General features: G+C 45.1%; 1 protein-coding gene and 1 long non-coding RNA gene across 2 annotated transcripts; both read right to left on the bottom strand.

The window, feature by feature from the left end:
* Positions 1 to 387: 387 nt before the first annotated feature.
* On the bottom strand, positions 388 to 1,942 carry LOC124671450 (protein DMR6-LIKE OXYGENASE 1-like). Its single transcript, XM_047207819.1, has 4 exons — positions 1,715 to 1,942; positions 1,357 to 1,604; positions 753 to 1,074; positions 388 to 636 (listed from the first exon to the last, which is right to left on the bottom strand). Exons 1-4 carry the CDS (start codon positions 1,940 to 1,942, stop codon positions 388 to 390), a joined length of 1,047 nt encoding a protein of 348 aa, XP_047063775.1.
* Positions 1,943 to 19,255: 17,313 nt separating this feature from the next.
* On the bottom strand, positions 19,256 to 22,098 carry LOC124678611. Its single transcript, XR_006994554.1, has 3 exons — positions 21,526 to 22,098; positions 20,254 to 20,373; positions 19,256 to 19,727 (listed from the first exon to the last, which is right to left on the bottom strand). It is a non-coding gene; the product is annotated as an uncharacterized LOC124678611 (long non-coding RNA).
* Positions 22,099 to 22,733: the final 635 nt, after the last annotated feature.

Genomic DNA, 22,733 nt, shown 5'->3' with positions numbered 1-22,733 from the left:
TTCGTGTGGACAAACGATTGTGTGTACTCTACATGCTACATGAAACATTACTTTCTGTAATTGCATAATGGTAATTTTATCTCATGGTCTACTGTATTATTAGATTCTTAAGGCGCGATTGGACAGCAATGACGGATATCCACAAGGTGCCTCAGTTGTCAAAGACCCCTGTCATCCCTCAAGTGAAAAGCGAAGTGGACTGCCATCCAAATCTATCTGACGGTTTTTATATTTTTATTTTTTGAGATGCTATCTGACGGTTCTAGTGGTCTCCACTCTGTTTTATTTTTCTTTTCCGGAGGGAGGAAACGTCTCCACCATATGGCGACACATCGGCTGCGGCAACACTCATGGCCCAGGAGATAACAACGGCCCATGTCTTGTCCATCACTCGATCCGTCGGAACCTGTCGAGGCAACTTGCTGATTGAAGGCCCATCTTCCAGAACTCCTCGTAGTACTCCTGGTACGTGAAGGGCCGGTAGGCCCGAGGGTGGGCGTCGTCCACCAGCGCGTCGGCCGGCGCGACCACCGTGTCCGGCGACGGGCAGTAGAACGTCGGCACCGAAATCCTCTCGCTCGCGCTGTTGACGATCACTCTGTGGTTCACGCTCTTGTATCGGTCGTTGCTCAGCGCCTGGAGGAACGAAATTACAGCAAAAAAAAACGTTAGCAGAAGTGATCGTAGCAGTGCAGGCTATGTCTGTCTGCAGCTAGCTCTCATAGTTTGCAACAGGCATAAGAATTGCCGACCTGTAACTGATCGCCGATGTTGATGACGAGGGCGTTGGGCACCGGGTTGACGGCCACCCACCGGCCGTCGCGCTGGACCTGCAGGCCGGAGACGCCGTCCTGCAGGAGGAGCGTGATGGCATTGGGGTCCTTGTGCCCTGGCAGACCGTAGGTGAGCTCCGGCTGCGGGCACGGCGGGTAGTAGTTCACCGCCATGTGCTGCGCGTGCCGCCCCATGGCCTTCACCATGTGGCCTCTCTCCAGCCCTAGGCTCTCCGATATCGCCTCCAGGAGCCTCAGCGCCAGCGCTCTCGCTTCCGTCGAGTAGGTGCCGACGACTTGCCTATTACAGCGACAATTTGTCAGTTTGCAATATAGCTGAAACGCAATTTGTCAGTTCGACCTCTTGAGTCTTGGCGATGTCAACGAGGCACACATGTTAGTTAAGCGGAGCCTCGTTTTTTAGACTGGTTAACGGGTCTGCCTATATATAGGATTATGTACGAACAGTATTAAAAGGCAAATCAAGCAGCGCATCTTAGTTGGTGACCACTGCAGGTATGGAAATATATTCTGCCACCAAGAAAATGCGGCCGATCAAGCGCAAGCCATGGGTAGTGCTCACCTGAAGGCGGGCGGGTTCGACGGCCACTGGTCGACGAAGCTCTCAAGAGGGTAGCAATGCAGCCGGAGGAAGTCGCGCCAGTTGCTCACCTTCTCCGTCCGCACGTTGAAGCTCGTCGACAGCCGGACCGCCTTCTTGGGGTCGTCGGAGTAGCACTTGAGCCGCTCCGACTCCGGCAGGTGGAAGAACTCCCTCGCCACGCTCAGCATCCCCTCCACGACCGCCTCTGGGATGCCATGATTCGTCACCTTTAAATATGCGACAACTAGCTAGTGTCAGAATTTTCAAGTCCAGTTGATCACCGTACATCGACTGCAAGAACAAAAAAAACTTGCAACATGTGCATGTTCGTATGTACCATGAAAAACCCATCGTTCTCGCACGCGGAGCCGATGGCCTCGACGACCCTGCGGCGCCCTGGACCTTCGAGCTGCTTCAGGTCGATGAGCGGAATGCCCGCGCCGGACTCGTGGTCGACATTGGCGAGGTCTGGGCGGTCTCCCACCGCTCTAACGTGGCTAGATGGGACTTTCTTGGAGCGTGCCACCCGATCACTGAGGAGAGGGTTGGACATCGCCGGAGCCATGCTTATTCTAGTTGAGGAATGGTTAGCTGATGTCCGTACTTTCTGCTAGTCTTGCCACTCGCTACCGTGGTTACACAGTGTGTTCTGAGAGTACATATTCAAGCTCGCCTTGGCCTTTTATAGGCAGAATCGACGGTGCGCACGACAAACGGACTTTTACACCTAAGCTACGTGACAGAATATGTTAGTAGGAGGATTAGTATAAATTGACTTGGTTATTGCCTTGACTCAATCATTTTTTTTAAAATAAGAAGACCGTAGCCTTGCCTTAAATTAATAAGGTTGTTTCCGGCAGATAAAGAGTGCACACGCAACTTACAAGAGTTAGAAAAAACCTCTGCTCGATACGCTAAGGCCATCGTCTTCCAGAATGCCGACACAAGGAGAAGCCGGCATTGTGGGAGGCACCATCAACGAAAGTATTGCTCGCATCGCTTCGAGATGGAAATTTTTTGACCAGCTCACGGTCTCCGACACAAGGAGAAGCCGGCATTGTGGGACACACCATCAACGAAAGTATTGCCCGCATCGCTTCGAGAAGGAATTTTTTTGACCAGCTCACGGTCTCTGCCTGCAAAGAGGGACGCCATCCCTCTCGCTGAGGATTGAAGGGCACCGCACCATCGGCATGCAGAGAGGTCTAGAACACATTAGAGAAAAGTCGGCCCAAAGTCCATTGAAGAGAGCAAGATTAGCAGTCGTGCTAGATAACTCGCCACAATCACCTTCAACCCACAACACCGCCACCAAGAACACGCAAGCCAATCAATGAAGACATCGGGAAGATCAGCAAACAAGAAATACAACCACCACAAGATCGGAAATAGCCAAACAACCTCCAGACCTGACTCGTCACCGCAGAAGCATCGCCAAGAACCATCACTGAGCAACGGAAACTCGCCAAGCATCCCAACAACCCTGGATGGTGTCTTCAAGTAGGAGAATGACATCGTGGCGCCGCCACCGCCCAGACAAGAAATATGGTATACCAGTTCTGGCCTATGTACAAAAATCGGCTATAGTGGTGGGTTTTGTACCATTATTTTCACCTAGGACGGGGGTGGGTGGGGAGAGAGGGGACCTCAACAAAGTCTTAGAGCGAACTGGCGCCAAGGGCATCAACGACGCCGTGGCCATCGATGGCCAGGGGTTTCCCCAATCTCAAGCACCGCACCACCATCCACATGAGAAAATCGCGGATCCATACGAGGAATGAGAGCTTCACCGGTCTAGGACGTAGATCTCCTAGATCTGACGCCGCAGAGCGACAAAGAGCCCAACATGCTGCACCATTGGCTCATCGCCACCCCGCCACCCTCAAGGCCGGGGAAGCAGGGCAACACTCACAACCACATGTTATATTGTGATCTAAATTCAATAAGAAGGCTAACAACGGAGCGAAGCGAGGCCCGTCGCCGATAGGCTTGGGCCAAAGGCTTGGGACGCCTAGGTTGCTGGGGAAGCCCCCCTTCCCCACCGTACGGATCTTAGTCTTCTCCTATGTATACCTCTTGTAAGTTGCCGTCTAGGGTTGATCGCATCATAACTTAACTCAAGGTGTTTGTAAACACTCCGCATATTGTAAAGTTTCGGGGCTAGCACGCGTTGTTTTTTTCTCTCTTTCTTGCAGAGGTTAAAATCTTGTGTCTCCTGTTGTGATTTCTTTTTCGTTCTTCGTTATTTCCTATCACATTTATAACAAGTGGTATTAGAGCATGTGTTTTATGTAGGGTTTGCGGCATGCGTTCATTGAAGTACGATCTACCGCAGGTCGACTACAGCACAAGGTTCTCTCTGTGGCATGTGAAGATGAGGGCGATCCTGGCCAAAACTTCTTATCTAGATGATGCGCTTGATGGATTTGGAGGAAAATTTGTATCTACATAGGACGATGAGGAAATGTGAAAGGACGCTAAGGTTTTGTCTTTTATCTAGCTTCATCTATCCAATAATATTTTGCAAGATGTGTTGTTGGAGAAATTTGCAGAAGGCCCTGTGGTTGAAATTGTGATCGATCTGCATGTCAAAGGATCTAACCAAGATGCTACAACAATTGATTGGTTTAGTTCATATGAGTCCAATGACAATCCTTTTCATATTGTCGACGTTGGTTGTGTTCAGATCAGGGTGAATGGGGTGAAACATACCAATCATGGCCAAAATTTGATCTCCCCCTTGATGTTGATTGGTAGAAGTAGGTTGGTGGGCGTAGACTTCTAATGGTATCAAAATGTTTTCTCATTCATATGATACGTGATATGAATTCTGCAAAACTATATATTCTTAGAGGTAGCACTTTTTCCTGGTATTGTTGTTGCCGTTATTCTTAACCTAGGAAAACTAAACTAGGTCATGTTCGTCTTGGACACATGAGTGAACATGACATAGCACAATTGCACAAGAGAGAACTACTAGATGGCTGCAATTTAAGTAAGTTAGAGTTCTTTGAGCACTGCATTTTTGTAAGCATAAAAGAGAGTTAAATTTAATGCTTCCATTCGTACTATAAAGGGATTTTAGATTATGTGTATGCTGATGTGTGTGGACCTTTCCGCAAGACTTCTCTTGATGGTGCTAATTGCATGTTTACTACTGTTTCATTGATGATTACCCCATAAAAGTATGATTTTTCTTTATAAATTATAAAATTAATGTGTTTGATCGTTTTAGATGGTGAAAAGTTACGATAGAGAAGCAAACCGAAAGAAGGTTAAATTGTGTCGTACTAACAATGACAATGGCTACTGGGATTTTCCTCTCATTAATGGAGAGGTCTTCCACGTTAAAATTTTGTGTCTTCTGGTGTAATTTTTTTCATTCTTTGTTATTACCTACCATGTTTAGAACAATGCGATCGCTGCAAATCCCACACCGTCACCGTCACCTGGAGCCGCCGCTCGGGCATCCAAAAGCCCCCACCTTGGGCACCACCTGCAACACCTCTGTCGCTAGAGGCTGCATCCAGTCTGTCAGATTCATGGAACCACCTGCCATCACGTGGGGGGGGGGGGTGGCCACTAGAGTTGTCGGCTTGGGAAGAGACGAAGACGATCCGAAGAAAGCCGCTGAGAGGTTAGTGCGGCTGCGCCAAGGGGCTGAGGGATAGGGGCCAGTAGCCTAGGGCCAAATCTTCACCGCCCCCTTCACCGGTGCCGCGGCCTCCGGCCGATAGCACCTCCGGGAGGACTAGGGTTTCACCCCTGGAGGAGACGACCCGAGGGGAGCATCTCTCTGCCAATCAATCAATTTCTCCACAGAGACAACAACTAGAGATAAAAAAAATTATAGTATATTTTTTGGAGAAAGAACAGGTAGAGATCCGAGTTGTTAATCTTGATGCATCGTACGTCATATTTTGTTTCCAAGAAATGGTTGTCTCCAGCTCGGCACATGCGTACGTGTGGTATAGGGGAATCTAGAGTTGTTGTGTCAGCCTGTTTGGCACCACTGATCCAGGGTTGGACCCGATCGAGGAGTTCCCGTTGCAGAGCATTCCGTGTCTCCAATTCCGCATCCGCGCCGGCGTTGGCCGGCGGCCGGTGACCGGCGTGCCGTGAACGTTACAGCGAATTTACCGGAAAGCAGCAGATAATTCCGGCACGCGGGCGGCGCGGCTAGCTACCTGCATCCAGAGTTCAATCGCAATATCATCTCTAACTGCCTAAAATCATCTTTTACCCCAGGAGATTAATTATAGCCATAAGCTACCATCTTTCGCTGTCGAGGCCAGCAATGCGGAGGTTAAACTAAGTAGTCTGCGCTGCAGTGCCCAACATAGCATACTAATATATTTGCTGTTACTGGTGTAGTGTTTCATTATCAGCGTACTGCTAACATCAATGATCTTAAATTATGGGAGGGCGGAAGGTCATCGTGTCCGGCGTGGCCCTACGAAGATGCACCAGCTGACAGTGATGGGGCATCGCCGCACCGCACCGCAGCACCACGTCGGCGCAAAATCCTGGACACGCCGATCATATCTCAGCCATCTTTCCGGCCTCAAAATACTGCGGCACGGATCCCACGCTGCAGCCGTCAAACCAAAGGTCCTGCTGAAACACAGGCGGTGGCCGGCACAGGGGGCGCACCGACTTGGTGATCCACTGTTCGGCAGCGATATCGCTATCACGACGGGAGGTCGCTGCACTAGTGCAGCAGATCCATTGAGCCGGTCTTGGAAACATCTTGCTCCAGTCTCGATCAGCAGGCGGTGACGGAGGTTGTCGATCAGCAGTCTCGAGAAGCTGATGCGCACGATCGCGTGTTATTTTAGTGAGATGCCTATCGATCGATCGACGAGCGCATGATGCTGGTGCCGACGCGGACGGTGTCGTCAGCGGCCTGACGTCCTCCTGGTGACTTCAGCGGCGACCATCATGGGCCTACGTACGCGCGCGCTAGCTAGATAGCGGCATGGGAGTTTGCAAGTCACGTACGCCAGCATAGAAGTTCGCAAGTGGAAGCCGATTAGGCCTCGCCTGGCGGTGGATAGATAACAACACGACTTCCAACACCGATTGCTCACAACTCGGTGCAATCTGGCCTCGTCAGTCGTCACACACGCTTGGTTCCAATCCATGAAATGCGGTGGTTCATTTTCCCACGGCGGCAACCGCAAGGGCGGCCAGGAGACCGGCATGGTGATGTCGATCGAGCTTGCCAGCTTGGTTTGGTTAGGTGCATCTGTTTGTTTGTTTGTTCGATCTGGCTTGTTGGTTTTACTCGGTGCTATGTGGAAAGACTCTTTTTGGGTGAAAAGTATCCTGGCGCAATGCCAACCAAGTTAGGCAGGTTGATGCTGAATTCTCATCTCGTGCAAACGACCTTTGCACTTGCAGGGTGGAATCATTAATGAGCTCATTCTACAACGTCGGTGTACCACCTTCTGATTTTAATAGTGTGCTTTGGTATTGGTATAATGGCGTAAAGCTATCTTCTTCAAGCAAAAGTAATGCTAAATCTAACTCCGTGTTGATTTCTTTTGTCAACGAATCAAAAGATTGCTTTTCCTGCTAAGTCCAATATACAATTATTAGCTTCAAAATGGAAAACAACAAGAATCCTATTACAAAAGATGGAACAAACTTTCTTGCTTTTCCAAGCGGCTTTCGTTCGATCCGCTTAACTAGAATAACTTTTCTTTTTCTCGAAAAGGGAAAGCCAAGACTCTGCGTGCATATTTTTGATAATGGGCGCTTTATTACTTAATCAAGCAATTACACCTGGTCTCTGCATAACTAAGATGCACACAGCCATTTCAGAGTTTCAAGTATCGGTAAACGATTAGGGTTGCAGCTCAAGGGCTGGTGCGTGAATATCATTATATAGGTGTACAATGTAAAAATACAGTCCTAGCCCAATACGGGTAGGGTATATACAGAAGCTACAATATACAAATACTACAAACTATGTTTAACACCCTCCCTCAATCTTAACCGTATTGAGTAGGTTAAGATTGCGTCGGCAGACCTCAAACAAAGGTTGTGGCAACGGCTTCGTGAAGATGTATGCAAGCTGGTCTTTAGATGAGACAAACTTGATTTGAAGTAGCTTCTGTGCAACACGTTCCTTCACAAAATGATAGTCAACCTCAATATGCTTCGTTCGTGCATGAAAAACTGGATTAGACGAAAGATATGTACCACCAATATTGTCACACCAAAGAACTGGTGGACTGTCCTGAGCAATGCCCAACTCGCGCAAAAGAGACTGTATCCAAATAATCTCAGCAGTAGCATTAGCAACAGCCTTGTACTCTGCCTCAGTACTACTCCGAGAAACGGTCGCTTGCTTTCTCGCACTACATGCGATCAAGCTAGGACCAAAGAACACCGCATGTCCCCCCGTTGATCGCCGATCATCTGGATTGCCTGCACAGTCAGCATCAGAGAAGGCCGAGAGAACACCAGAAGGAGCCGACCTTAGGTGAAGGCCAAACGAGGGTGTAAAACTGACATAACGCAAAATGCGTTTAACTGCAGCCCAATGAGATTCTCGAGGAGCATGTAGATACTGGCACACACGGTTAACAACAAAGGAGATATCTAGTCGAGTAATAGTCAGATACTATAGCCCACCAACAATACTGCGGTATTCTGTAGCATCCTCAGAAGATAACAACTCACCAACATCAACATAGATCTTGTCAGTCGAGGGCATGGGAGTGGAAGCGGACTTGCACTTCAACATGGCATCCCGACGGAGAAGGTCCAAAGAATATTTCTTCTGAGTAAGAGAAAGACCAGTCTCTGTATGAGTTACCTCCAAGCCCAAGAAAAAATGTAGCTTCCCCAAATCCTTGATAGCAAAGTCAAGACCAAGATCAACAATAAGACGATCAGCAGCAGAGGAGGAGGAGGAACTGACAAGTATAATGTCATAAACATAGACTAGTAGATACATGGTGACATCTGGGCGCTGAAGAAGGAACAACGAAGTATCAGCCGTGGAGGGAACAAAACCATGTGACCGCAGAGCTGAAGCAAGCCGCGCATGCCATGCTCGAGGCACCTGCTTGAGGCCATAAAGCGCCTTAATCAACCGACAGAGATGGTTTGGCCGATCAGGAACAACAAAACCAGGGGGTTGCCGCATATAAACCTCCTCTTCCAAAATACCATGAAAAAAGGCATTTTGGACATCCACTGCCGAAGAGACCATCCACGGGTAACTGCCAAGGACAGTAATAAATGAATCGTCGTGGGTTTAACCACGGGGCTGAATGTATCCTCATAATCCAAGCCAAAACGACGTTTAAATCCCTTGGCAACAAGACGAGCCTTGTAGTGCTCAATGGAGCAATCCGCATGCTTCTTAACTTTGAACACCCACTTGGAGTCAATTATATTGACACCGGATGGAGGAGGAACAAGTCGCCAAGTACCATTCTGTTGCAGGGCATGAAATTCTTGTTCCGTAGCGGAGCGCCAGTGTGGAATTGTCATGGCAGCCTGATAATTTCAAGGCTCGGAGGTCGGATCAGAAATTGCATGTGCCATATAGGCAGCGAGCCAGACGACCGTGCCATCCGTTCTTTCCTCGAGACGGAAAATACCACTTCGACCGCGTGCCTGAATGACTCGAGCGGGAGGCGGTGCAGGGAAGGCAGCGGTAGGACTTCCAGGCGAGGCACTCGGCCCAGGCGACGGAGACCGAGGCGAGGAGTGCGTCCCGGGAGTGGAAGGCCCTAGTGAGGACCCTGGCGAGGACACCGGGGTGCAGGGCGAGGCAGGCTCGGGAGAGCGCGACGTGGGCCCATATGTGGGAGACGGAGGCCCATCATGGGAGCTTGGCGCATCGGCCAATGCATGCATGCGATTGACGTACATGTGATCACCGTGGCTCCCAGGCTGAGTGGTATAAGGCGACCCAGCATCATCCTCCAGGATCTCAAGACGAGCAGCTCGACCTGTGCTTGTACCATGTTGAGGAAGCAAAGCAGGAGAGTATGCAGCATCTATAAATTGATTAGGCAAAACTGGAACGGAAGGAGACTCAACGGGTGGTGTTGGAGATGCAGGGAGATTGGCAAACGGAAAAAGACCCTCATCAAAGATGACATCGCGCGAAATATACATGTGATTAGTGGGAACATGGAAACACTTGTATCCTTTGTGGAGAGAGCTATACCCAAGGAAGACACATTTTTTGGAGCGGAATTCAAGTTTATGACTGTTATATGGACGGAGATGGGGCCAACAAGCGCAGCCAAAAAATTTAAAGAATGTGTAATCTGGTTTCTCACCCAACAAGCACTCAACCGGAACTTTCATGTCAAGGACACGAGTACGTAGCCGATTATTAAGAAAATAGGCGGTCGAAAAAGCATTGGTCCAGAAGCGGAAAGGTACAGATGCATGGGCCAGTAAAGTTAAACCAGTTTCAACGATGTGACTGTGTTTGCGTTTAGCAGTGCCCGTTTTGTTGATGTTTATGTGGACAAGAAACACGATGAACAATCCCAAGTTTATCAAAAAAAGGTGTTAATATTCCGATACTCACTGATACGTCTCCAACGTATCGATAATTTCTTATGTTCCATGCTACTTTATTGATGATACCTACATGTTTTATGCACACTTTATGTCATATTTGTGCATTTTCTGGAACTAACCTATTAACAAGATGCCGAAGTGCCAGTTCCTGTTTTCTGCTGTTTTTGGTTTCAGAAATCCTAGTAACGAAATATTCTCGGAATTGGACGAAATCAACGCCCAGGTTCCTATTTTGCCCGGAAGCATCCGGAACACCCGAGAGCCGCCAGAGGGGGGCCCTGGTGGGCCCAGATGACATGGTGGCGCGGCCCAGGCCCTGGCCGCGCCACCCTATGGTGTCGTCGCCCCTTCGACCCTCCGACGCTGCCCTTTCGCCTATATAAAGCCCCTGCATCGAAAACCCTTACGGAGGAAGCCACGATACGAGAAAAGTTCCAGAGCCGCCGCCATCGCGAAGCCAAGATCTGGGGGACAGGAGTCTCTGTTCCGGCACCCTGCCGGAGCGGGGAAGTGCCCCCGGAAGGCTTCTCCATCGACACCGCTGCCATCTCCACCGCCATCTTCATCACCGCTGCTGCTCCCATGAGGAGGGAGTAGTTCTCCATCGAGGCTCGGGGCTCGGGGCTGTACCGGTAGCTATGTGGTTCATCTCTCTCCTATGTACTTCAATACAATAATCTCATGAGCTGCCTTACATGATTGAGATTCATATGATGATGCTTGTAATCTAGATGTCATTATGTTAGTCAAGTGGGTTTTACCTATGTGATCTCCGGAGACTCCTTGTCCCACGTGTGTAAAGGTGACGAGTGTGTGCACCGTGTGGGTCTCTTAGGCTATATTTCACGGAATACTTATTCACTCGTTGAATGGCATAGTGAGGTGCTTATTTATATCTCTTTATGATTGCAATGTGTTTGTATCACAATTTATCTATGTGCTACTCTAGCAAAGTTATTAAAGTAGTTCTATTCCTCCCGCACGTGTGTAAAGGTGACGAGTGTGTGCACCGTGTTAGTACTTGGTTTATGCTATGATCATGATCTCTTGTAGATTGCGAAGTTAACTATTGCTATGATAATATTGATGTGATCTATTCCTCCTACATATGCATGAAGGTGACAAGTGTGCATGCTATGCTAGTACTTGGTTTAGTCTTTTGATCTATCTTACACTAAAGGTTACTAAAATATGAGCATTATTGTGGAGCTTGTTAACTCCGGCATTGAGGGTTCGTGTAATCCTACGCAATGTGTTCATCATCCAACAAAAGTGTAGAGTATGCATTTATCTATTACTGTTATGTGATCAATGTTGAGAGTGTCCACTAGTGAAAGTCTAATCCCTAGGCCTTGTTCCTAAATACTGCTATCACTGCTTGTTACTGTTTTACTGCGTTACTACTGCTGCGTTACTACTGCATGTTTACTTCCTACAATATTACTATCGTCAACTACGCGCCAAGCACTTTTCTGGCACCGTACTACTGCTCATATTCATTCATACCACCTGTATTTCACTATCTCTTCGCCGAACTAGTGCACCTATTAGGTGTGTTGGGGACACAAGAGACTTCTTGCTTTGTGGTTGCAGGGTTGCATGAGAGGGATATCTTTGACCTCTTCCTCCCCGAGTTCGATAAACCTTGGGTAATCCACTTAAGGGAAACTTGCTCGCTGTTCTACAAACCTCTCGCTCTTGGAGGCCCAACACTCGTCTACAAGAATAGAAGCACCCGTAGACATCAAGCACTTTTCCGGCGCCGTTGCCGGGGAGGAAAGGTAAAAGGCACTCATACTCCGGTTCCGGTAACGTGATGCTTTTCGGCGCCATTGTGTGTGTGCCCGAAGCTATTTCCTTTAGACTCTGCAATTGCGACATTTGGTTTCTTGTTTACACTAGTTAGGCATAATGGAAAAGAACAAAAATATGAGAGATCTTTATGAACTTTATCTTGAATTAGGACATGATGTGTTTGAAGAAAGAATTAAGAAACCCATGGAACTTTATATGCATGCTAATGGGAATGTTGTTACTATGAATGCTTTGAACACCATTGTTGCTAATGCTATGGAAAATTCTAAGCTTGGGGAAGCTGGCTTTGATGAGCATGATATTTTTAGTCCCCCAAGCATTGAGGAGAAAATTTACTTTGATGATACTTTGCCTCCCATTTATGATGATTATAATGATAGTAGTCTTTTGTTACCACCTGTTATGGAGGATAAATTTGATTATGATTACAATATACCTCCTATATTTGATAGCTACTTTGTTGAATTTGCTCCCACTACAATTAATAAGAATGACTATGCTTATGTTGGGAGTAGTAATTATTTTATGCATGAGACTCATTATAAGAATGCTTTATGTGATAGTTATATTGTTGAGTTTTCTCATGTTGCTACTGAAAGTTATTATGAGAGAGGAAAATATGGTTGTAAAAATTTTCATGTTACTAAAACACCTCTCTATGTGCTGAAATTTTTGAAGCTACACTTGTTTTATCTTCCTATGCTTGTTACTTTGCTCTTCATGAACTTGTTTATTTACAAGATTCCTATGCATAGGAAGCATGTTAGACTTAAAAGTGTTTTGAATTTGCCTCTTGATGCTCTCTTTTGCTTCAACTTCTATTTCTTGCGAGTGCATCATTAAAACTGCTGAGCCCATCTTAATGGCTATAAAGAAAGAACTTCTTGGGAGATAACCCATGTGTTTATTTTACTACAGCAATTTTTGTTTTGTTGAGTCTTGGAAGTTGTTTACTACTGTATCAACCTCTCCTTATCATGTTTTTGTGCCAAGTAAAGTTTCTATGTTAAAGTTGAAGTTATATTTGGGATCGCTGCGCAGAAACAGCATTGCTGTCTGTCACGAATCTGGGCACAGTTCTCTGTAGAAAATTCGAAAAAATCTGCCAATTTACGAGCGTGATCCTCAGATATGTACGCAACTTTCATTAGTTTTGAGTTTTTCCGTTTGAGCAAGTCTGGTGCCATCTTTAAATTCGTCTTTACGGACTGTTCTGTTTTTGACAGATTCTGCCTTTTATTTCGCATTGCCGCTTTTGTTAAGTTGAATGAGTTTCTTTGTTCCATTAACTTTCAGAAGTTTTGTGCAATGTCCAGAAGTGTTAAGAATGATTGTGTCACCTCTGAACATGTGAATTTTGATTATGCACTAACCCTCTAATGAGTTTGCTTGAAGTTTGGTGTGGCAGAAGTTTTCAAGGGTCAATAGAAGAGGGTGATATAATGTGATCGAGAAGAGTGAAAGGTCTAAGCTTGGGGATGCCCTGGTGGTTCATCCCTGCATATTTTAAGAAGACTCAAGCATCTAAGCTTGGGGATGCCCAAGGCATCCCCTTCTTCATCGACAACTTATCAGGTTTCTTCTAGTGAAACTATATTTTTATTCAGTCACATCTTATGTACTTTACTTGGAGCGTCTGTGTGCTTTTATTTTTGTTTTTGTTTTGTTATCTTAGTTCTCTGAATAAGTTCATCCTTGTGTGGGAGAGAGACACGCTCCGCTGGTTCGTATGAACACATGTGTTCTTAGCTCATAATATTCATGGCGAAGTTTCCTCTTCGTTAAATTGTTATATGGTTGGAATTGAAAAATGCTACATGTAGTAATTGGTAAAATGTCTTGGATAATGTGATACTTGGCAATTGTTGTGCTCATGTTTAAGCTCTTGCATCATATACTTTGCACCTATTAATGAAGAAATACATAGAGCATGCTAAAATTTGGTTTGCATAATTGGTCTCTCTAAGGTCTAGATAATTTCTAGTATTGAGTTTTGAACAACAAGGAAGACGGTGTAGAGTCTTATAATGTTTACAATATGTCTTTTATGTGAGTTTTGCTGCACCGGTTCATCCTTGAGTTTGCTTCAAATAACCTTGCTAGCCTAAACCTTGTATCGAGAGGGATTACTTCTCATGCATCCAAATCCTTGAGCCAACTACTATGCCATTTGTGTCCACCATACCTACCTACTACATGGTATTTCTCCGCCATTCCAAAGTAAATTGCTTGAGTGCTACCTTTAAAATTTCCATTCACCTTTGCAATATATAGCTCATGGGACAAAATAGCCTTAAAAACTATCGTAGTATTGAATATGTACTTATGCACTTTATCTCTTAATAAGTTGCTTGTTGTGCGATAACCATGCTTCTGGGGAACGCCATCAACTATTCTTTGTTGAATATCATGTGAGTTGCTATGCATGTCCGTCTTGTCTGAAGGATCTATCACCTTAATGATTGGAGCATGCATATTGTTAGAGAAGAACATTGGGCCGCTAACTAAAGCCATGAATCATGGTGGAAGTTTCAGTTTGGACATATATCCTCAATCTCATATGAGAATAATAATTGTTGCTACATGCTTATGCATTAAAGAGGAGTCCATTATCTATTGTCCATGTTGTCCCGGTATGGATGTCTAAGTTGAGAATAATCAAAAGCGAGAAATCCAAAATGCGAGCATTCTCCTTAGACCTTTGTACGAGCGGCATGGAGGTACCCCTTTGTGACACTTGGTTGAAACATGGCATGCAAAGATCCGGTAGTCCAAGCTAAGTAGGACGAGGTGCGGGCACTATTAGTACACTATGCATGAGGCTTGCAACTTGTAAGATATAATTTACATAACTCATATGCTTTATTACTACCGTTGACAAAATTGTTTCATGTTTTCAAAATAAAAGCTCTAGCACAAATACAGCAATCGATGCTTTCCTCTTTGAAGGACCATTCTTTTACTTTTATTGTTGAGTCAGTTTACCTATCTCCTTCCACCTTGAGAAGCAAACACTTGTGTGAACTGTGCATTGATTCCTACATACTTGCATATTGCACTTGTTATATTACTTTATGTTGACAATATCCATGAGATATACATGTTATAAGTTGAAAGCAACCGCTGAAACTTAATCTTCCTATGTGTTGCTTCAATACCTTTACTTTGATTTATTGCTTTATGAGTTAACTCTTATGCAAGACTTATTGATGCTTGTCTTGAAGTACTATTCATGAAAAGTCTTTGCTTTATGATTCAGTTGTTTACTCATGTCATTACCTTTGCTTTGATCGCTGCATTCATTACATATGTTTACAAATAGTATGATCAAGATTATGATGGCATGTCACTTCGAAATTATCTTTTTTATCTTTTTACCTGCTCGGGACGAGCGAAACTAAGCTTAGGGATGCTGATACGTCTCCAACGTATCGATAATTTCTTATGTTCCATGCTACTTTATTGATGATACCTACATGTTTTATGCACACTTTATGTCATATTTGTGCATTTTCCGGAACTAACCTATTAACAAGATGCCGAAGTGCCGGTTCTCGTTTTACTGCTGTTTTTGGTTTCAGAAATCCTAGTAACGAAATATTCTCGGAATTGGACGAAATCAACGCCCGGGTTCCTATTTTGCACGGAAGCATCCAGAACACCCGAGAGCCGCCAGAGGGGGGCCCTGGTGGGCCCAGATGACATGGTGGCGCGGCCCAGGCCCTGGCCGCGCCACCCTATGGTGTCGTCGCCCCTTCGACCCTCCGACGCTGCCCTTTCGCCTATATAAAGCCCCTGCATCGAAAACCCTTACGGAGGAAGCCACGATACGAGAAAAGTTCCAGAGCCGCCGCCATCGCGAAGCCAAGATCCGGGGGACAGGAGTCTCCGTTCCGGCACCCGCCGGAGCGGGGAAGTGCCCCGGAAGGCTTCTCCATCGACACCGCTGCCATCTCCACCGCCATCTTCATCACCGCTGCTGCTCCCATGAGGAGGGAGTAGTTCTCCATCGAGGCTCGGGGCTGTACCGGTAGCTATGTGGTTCATCTCTCTCCTATGTACTTCAATACAATAATCTCATGAGCTGCCTTACATGATTGAGATTCATATGATGATGCTTGTAATCTAGATGTCATTATGTTAGTCAAGTGGGTTTTACCTATGTGATCTCCGGAGACTCCTTGTCCCACGTGTGTAAAGGTGACGAGTGTGTGCACCGTGTGGGTCTCTTAGGCTATATTTCACAGAATACTTATTCACCGTTGAATGGCATAGTGAGGTGCTTATTTATATCTCTTTATGATTGCAATGTGTTTGTATCACAATTTATCTATGTGCTACTCTAGCAAATTTATTAAAGTAGTTCTATTCCTCCTGCACGTGTGTAAAGGTGACAGTGTGTGCACCGTGTTAGTACTTGGTTTATGCTATGATCATGATCTCTTGTAGATTGCGAAGTTAACTATTGCTATGATAATATTGATGTGATCTATTCCTCCTACATAGGCATGAAGGTTACGTTGTGCATGCTATGCTAGTACTTGGTTTAGTCTTTTGATCTATCTTACACTAAAGGTTACTAAAATATGAGCATTATTGTGGAGCTTGTTAACTCCGGCATTGAGGGTTCGTGTAATCCTACGCAATGTGTTCATCATCCAACAAAAGTGTAGAGTATGCATTTATCTATTCTGTTATGTGATCAATGTTGAGAGTGTCCACTAGTGAAAGTGTAATCCCTAGGCCTTGTTCCTAAATACTGCTATCACTGCTTGTTACTGTTTTACTGCGTTACTACTGCTGCGTTACTACTGCATGTTTACTTCCTACAATATTACTATCGTCAACTACGCGCCAAGCACTTTTCTGGCACCGTACTACTGCTCATATTCATTCATACCACCTGTATTTCACTATCTCTTCGCCGAACTAGTGCACCTATTAGGTGTGTTGGGGACACAAGAGACTTCTTGCTTTGTGGTTGCAGTGGTTGCATGAGAGGGATATCTTTGACCTCTTCCTCCCTGAGTTCGATAAACCTTGGGTAATCCACTTAAGGGAAACTTGCTGCTGTTCTACAAACCTCTGCTCTTGGAGGCCCAACACTGTCTACAAGAATAGAAGCACCCGTAGACATCACTCACCCCCCAATCAGACTGAACATGAATGATCTTATGATTGAGAAGACGCTCAACATGGGTTTGGAATTGTAGAAACACATTAAACACATCAGATTTTCTCTTAAGGAAATAAAGCCAAGTAAAACGAGACTGTATCCATCAATGAAACTGATATAATAGTTGTGATCACTCACAGAGGTTTGGGCAGGGCCCCATACATCTGAATAAATAAGCATAAAAGGAGATATGCTCCTAAGCCCCTTACTCACATATGAGGCTCTTGTACGTTTAGCATATTTGCAAGAATCACATGTTAACTTGCCCTTGCTTATTCCACACATAATATCGTGAAATATTCTACACATCTTATCGAAAGACACATGCTCCATCCTATAGATTGTCCTCCATGGTTGCAGCAGATACACCAACTCGGCTCGCACCCCTTTTCCACATACCAGAGCCCCTTACGCCCGGGTGCCGCCCCAACCATCTCGCCTTCGTCTCCCGCCTCGTGAATCACGACACCAAACTCTGCTAAGAGTCACACTCAGCGCCTATGTCATCAATGAGAGCACTCAGCAGAGAGCAAATCAACAGAAACGCTAGGATCGTGTAAAACATGTACGACAAAGCTATGTTTGAAGTGCACTTTATCGTGCCCTCTCCAACAACAGGTTGTCTTGTACCATCAATAGTTTGAATGGTGCCTTTGTGAGTAGGAGGATGCTTAATGTAAGACTCAAACACACCGAATTTACCCGCAACATGCTTAGATGAGCCAGAGTCTAGAATCCATTATGTATCATTCTCATTAGTAGCAAGAGATGCCTTTTCAGAATTACCTTCATCTGTGGAGACCAAATTAGCAAAGTTTCCATAGGCAGCACCATCCACTTCTGCATCCTTTGACGTCCCATTGTCCACTTCGAGCCGCCATGTGTGCACTCCGACCACCCGAGTTTCCGGTGTATCCTCCTCTACCTCTAGCCGTTTGACGTCCCGAGTATCCACCTCCGCCTCTCGCCATCCCGCTACTTCCCTCTCATGATATCCCCCGCCTCTACCACGAGTTGGGTAGTACCACTTCAGTGTGACCCGCCTCTCCCACAAATGAAGTAGTCCCTAGTCTCTTTCCACTCTCTGCGCTCGGTCACGGCAAACTTTGGAGCTGACACAACTTTCTCATCTCCTGGTTCCAGAGAGAGCCACACCTCCTCTTGAGCCATTGTTGCAATGGCCTCGTCAAGAGTGGGCAAGGAGGTGTGGTGTAGCAGAGATGCCTTTCTACCATCAAAGCACTTATTTAGCCCCTCCAAAAACTTAAGCACACGCCTGCGTGCTATCCAGTTGTGCCCTGACTCGATGGAGGCTGCATCATAGAGTTCGAGAGGGTCACAGTTATCCTGATTAGCCCATAAGGCTTGCAGCTCCGCCACATATGCCATCACTGTCATGTCCCCCTGTCGGAGATGGCGAATCTTCCCATTAATCTGAGCGATGAGCATGACATTGCCTTCACCAGAGTACTGGGTGGACAAGGTCTTCCATATTTCAGCAGTTGTGGACAGCCCCTCCACGGAACGCCCAATGGAGGGAACCACCGAGTTCAACAGCCACCCAATAAGCAGAGAGTTGACGTTTTTCCACTTCTTTCCCTCAACACTAGTCTTGTCTCCTGGTTCTTTGACAGTCCCCAATAAGTACCCATCAAGATCTTTCTGATCCACAACCAACATTGCCCTCCAAGACCAACTCAGATAGTTCGTGACCCCCTCTAGCCTGATGTCCGTGGGTGACATGTCAATTTTCTGAACCACTTCCTATTGAGGAACAATGGCCTCAGAGCCACCCCGTTTTGAGAGAAACAGCGTGAGATGCTCAAGAGCCTCCGCAAGGCCTTTGGACTCACCCATCTGCACTTTCACCTTCACCTAGCAAAAACAACAAACAGTTTCGGGGCACACTTACCAGCAACCTCCTTTCACCAGCAGCAGGCACACACAGCTTGAGAAACCACCACCCATGCTTCACTCCTTGACAAGCAGCCGCACACAGCAGCAAGAACCACAGTCCAGCTTGTCATTCTCCTTCCCCTCGCACGCAGCACCACCTTGTCTCCTCTCCGCCGCGCAGAACCACTGCTGTTCCCTGCCGGAACCGGCTTCCCTTTGGGCCCCACCGTCGCCTTGCTTTGATACCATGTTGAAGCAGCAGCTCACCTCATCTCTGGTCCCTGGCGGCTGGTGTGGTTTCTCCTGTCTCTCTTAGGGTTAGCTCTCCTCCAGCTCCCTTCTTATAGGTCAACACACATATGAGCTTGGGCCACTTGGGTCAGAAACATGTCCAGCGTTCAACAAAGGAGCATACTACAGATTAACAGACTATACTGGTGCACCTGAACAGATAGTATATCTTTGTAGCACCATTTACAACAGGACAGGATGTTAATGATCCATCCTATTCTTGCAGGTCGCATTGCCCACCGCCAACATCATGTGAAAACAAAGTTAGAATCAGGCTTGCCCGGATCTATGCAGCTTCTAACATACTTGGATGCAGATGCCACTAGAGATTGCAGATACTTGCCTTTCTCATCTGAGTATAAACGTCTCATGTTTCTTGGTCTGAATTGGGCCGCGTAATGTGATCCGAGTGCATCTTTACCAGGAGAACGATGATCTATTCCTCAAGGTCATCTGCCTTGCTCCGCCTGCTCCCAGTTGTCTTCCCGCTACTTGTGACCTTGACAACCACGTCTTTGTAGTTCGCTAGCTCGTTCGCCACCATGACATTCATACCGTACTTTCTTAAGGCCATCTCTGCCTTCGGTAGAAGGATGTCCGGATCTGTCTCGAGCTGCACTTTGCAGGTTGTAAGAGCAATCAGTATGGTGGATCCAGAGAATAGGAAGGTAATGTTGACGTGTATAAGTAGATTGCCTATCCCTTTCCATCAGTTCGGACTTTTGGATTCAGTGTGGCTAGTACATGAACCCTAACACTGGCATCAGAGCCCCGCGTCTCGAGTTCAAATCCTAGCTTTGACAATTTACTCTAAAATCCCCAGTTTATTCTAAATTCCCCGCAACCTCTTGCCGTGTGCTCCCGGCGCTGCCTCTTTGCCTCTCTACACGTGTTGACTTGTCTTCCCGTCACACGTGAGAGGGGGTGTTGACGTGTATAAGTAGATTGCCTACCTCTTTCCATCAGTTCGGACTTTTGGTTCAAGTGGCTAGTGCATGAACCTTAACATGTATCATGTACAAGAATTACTGAGGTAGGTCACTTTTCTTTGAAGCGGGAAAGGGGATGAACATCATTAGCTAATGTAGCTTCCATTCGAATTTAGAAGAGACGAAAAGGGATACAACAAAGTAACTAACCTTGAAGGATACACAAAATGCTGAAGGTGCCCAATGGTTCCTGAGGATGAAAAGCATCTTACGAACTTGACTGAGTTGCAGGTTCAAAGGGCCACCTGCTGCATCGATTTTATGTTTAGCCTGTAAAACCATTTGGGTCAGCGAAAAGAATACAAAAGTAAACATTGTAAGGGTGCCAAAGTATTATGAATATCCTCCTAAATTTTCCAGTGGAGCTGTATTTTGACTGCTTTTGACAAGTATTAACGTGCAAATACTAGTGCATTGCCACCACATGTACAGTGCGTCCTACTGCCTTAACTAGTTGTGTATTGAGTGCCTTTGCTCATGGCAATTTTGGGTGGAAGGCATTTGAAAGGAAAAAATGGAAAATCTGGTATAATAGGGGCACTGGTCCCTTAAAGGTATCAGACAACATGATCACATCGCATGCACAGTAAAATATAGGAAGAATTAAATCAAAACATTCTGCTTTCACATAAATTCTTAAATTAACAAACTTAATTTCTTGGACTATTCCCTCTATTCAATGACCAAAGCGCATAAAAATGAAAATCTAGCGTACCCACTTGATCGATCATCTGCTATGCGCGAACTAATTATTTGTCCGCATGTATAAATAACTAGCAAGGAACGGCTCGACGGCACGCCGCGCCAGGCTGACAATTAAAGTGTGAGAATTTGTTCATCTATTCATGGTACAGCTGATAGAGGGGTGCAGCGATGCAGTGTTGTGATGTTTTCATGTGCTCTATTGGATCTTTGATGCAGTGTTGTGATGTTTTCATGTGCTCTATTGGATCTTTGAGGCATGCAGATAGATAATTGATGACCAAATTCCTATAAACTATGCAGAGTAAGTAAATGGTAGATGGTATAGTTGTAGTACTTGATTCACTTGAATGATAGGACTCCATATAATTTGTTGACATAATGCACATTTTCCTAGCTACATTTCTATCCAATATCCAAAGAATGCTGCAAGACTGCAGCTGGTATACTAAAACTGCAGGCGTAAGACACAGTGGCAGCATAAATAATGAAAAAAGTCATATATTCCAACTTACTATTTCTGAAACTAAAATTTCTTGCACCTTTTAGAAGTACTTAATTGCCTTGTAGCCTTAAGAAAAAAAATGTAATAGACTACTGTATGAAAAAGAGGTACAAAAATATGGAACTAAAAAAACTTATGTTGACAGACGTAGACCTAAGGTAAGTGCTGGCTTGCAATTGACAACATGTTACTAACTACTAATCTTGTATTCTTACTAATCTTGTATTCTTGCTATATTTGGTACAGGGCTGTAATCATCGACGTGCTTCACAACAAAATTATGAACACTTTCAGAAAACAGAACGCATTATAAAAAGCCGATCTTCTAAATCTTCAGGTTCGGTCCATCCAAAGCACTTCATGTGGAGCTCATCTATATAACTTATGTGTATCATCACTCAATGTCTTGATAGGTTCAATATCGCAAACCAGAACAATCAAATCTCATTGCATTGGATCTGCAATTTAAAATTACCATTCGTTATATTTTCCTATTAATAAAAGTATATGACTACAGAAGTCCACAACGACAGTGAAATATACTACTACAGAAACATTTTTAATCAGAGCTACAACTAACTTTAAGGACTGAATGGAGAGTCTCTTTGCATTCAATCCAAAAAAATTACTTGCTTAGCTATTCCAAATTGAGCTGATAAACAAAGGAGCAACAATTTAAAAAGGAACCCACATATACTAAATGTATGCTATTAATTTAAGAGAACACCGGTAGCCCTCTACTGTACTCACAAGTAAAGAAACACATACTGTCGACTACCAAAAGAAGACCCTTTTGGTGTTTAAGTCCAACCTATATATCACACTCCAAGAGATTGGACCCCTAAAACAAATGGAAAAATAAAATATTTGGATACCTAAGCAAATTTAAGTCTGGCAACAAATGCATAACAGATAGGAATTATTTACAAATTGAACAAATGAAGTTCAAAATGCCAGCGACAACGGTACAATATATCTTCTAAAATCAGGCACTAAAGAAACTGGCATAGAAAAAAAACAATAGTGAAAAGTAGAATTTTGATCTGCTGAAATTATACACTAATGGAAGAGATAAACAAAAAGCAGGGTTGTGATCAGTTTAATTAATCCAAAAGGAGACCGATGTACATATGCGAAGTAAACCTGTAGCTTAGATTAAAAACCAGTTGCAAATACATATATGATCTGGTATCTACAAGAAAGTATCTCTCACACATGTTCTTTCAAATAGGATTTAACATAGCAAGTCAGCACAGTCTACAGGAGAGTGTGCTCAATTAATTTGTAGTCTTTATTTGTTGCCACCACGAGGTTGATGCACAAGACAGTCGAAGCTTTTATCGTATATGAATATGGATTTTAAAGCATGCTTGCAGTTAAGGAGAGAAGATCAAGCTTCAGATAATGAAACACTAAATAAATA

Source organism: Lolium rigidum, chromosome 7, assembly GCF_022539505.1.
Source record: "Lolium rigidum isolate FL_2022 chromosome 7, APGP_CSIRO_Lrig_0.1, whole genome shotgun sequence".
Taxonomy (NCBI): Eukaryota; Viridiplantae; Streptophyta; class Magnoliopsida; order Poales; family Poaceae; genus Lolium; species Lolium rigidum.
The sequence above is the reverse complement of the archived record's forward strand: the minus strand, read 5'-3'. Positions and strand labels throughout refer to the sequence as shown.

Bases quoted from the DNA above. Each gene is read 5' to 3' on its own strand.
- LOC124671450 (XM_047207819.1), bottom strand. From the start codon at position 1,942: ATGGCTCCGGCGATGTCCAACCCTCTCCTCAGTGATCGGGTGGCACGC. The intron at 1,605-1,714 runs GTACATACGAAC...GCATATTTAAAG, and splicing joins AGAACGATGGGTTTTTCATG to GTGACGAATCATGGCATCCC. The intron at 637-752 runs GTCGGCAATTCT...TCGTTCCTCCAG, and splicing joins ACATCGGCGATCAGTTACAG to GCGCTGAGCAACGACCGATA.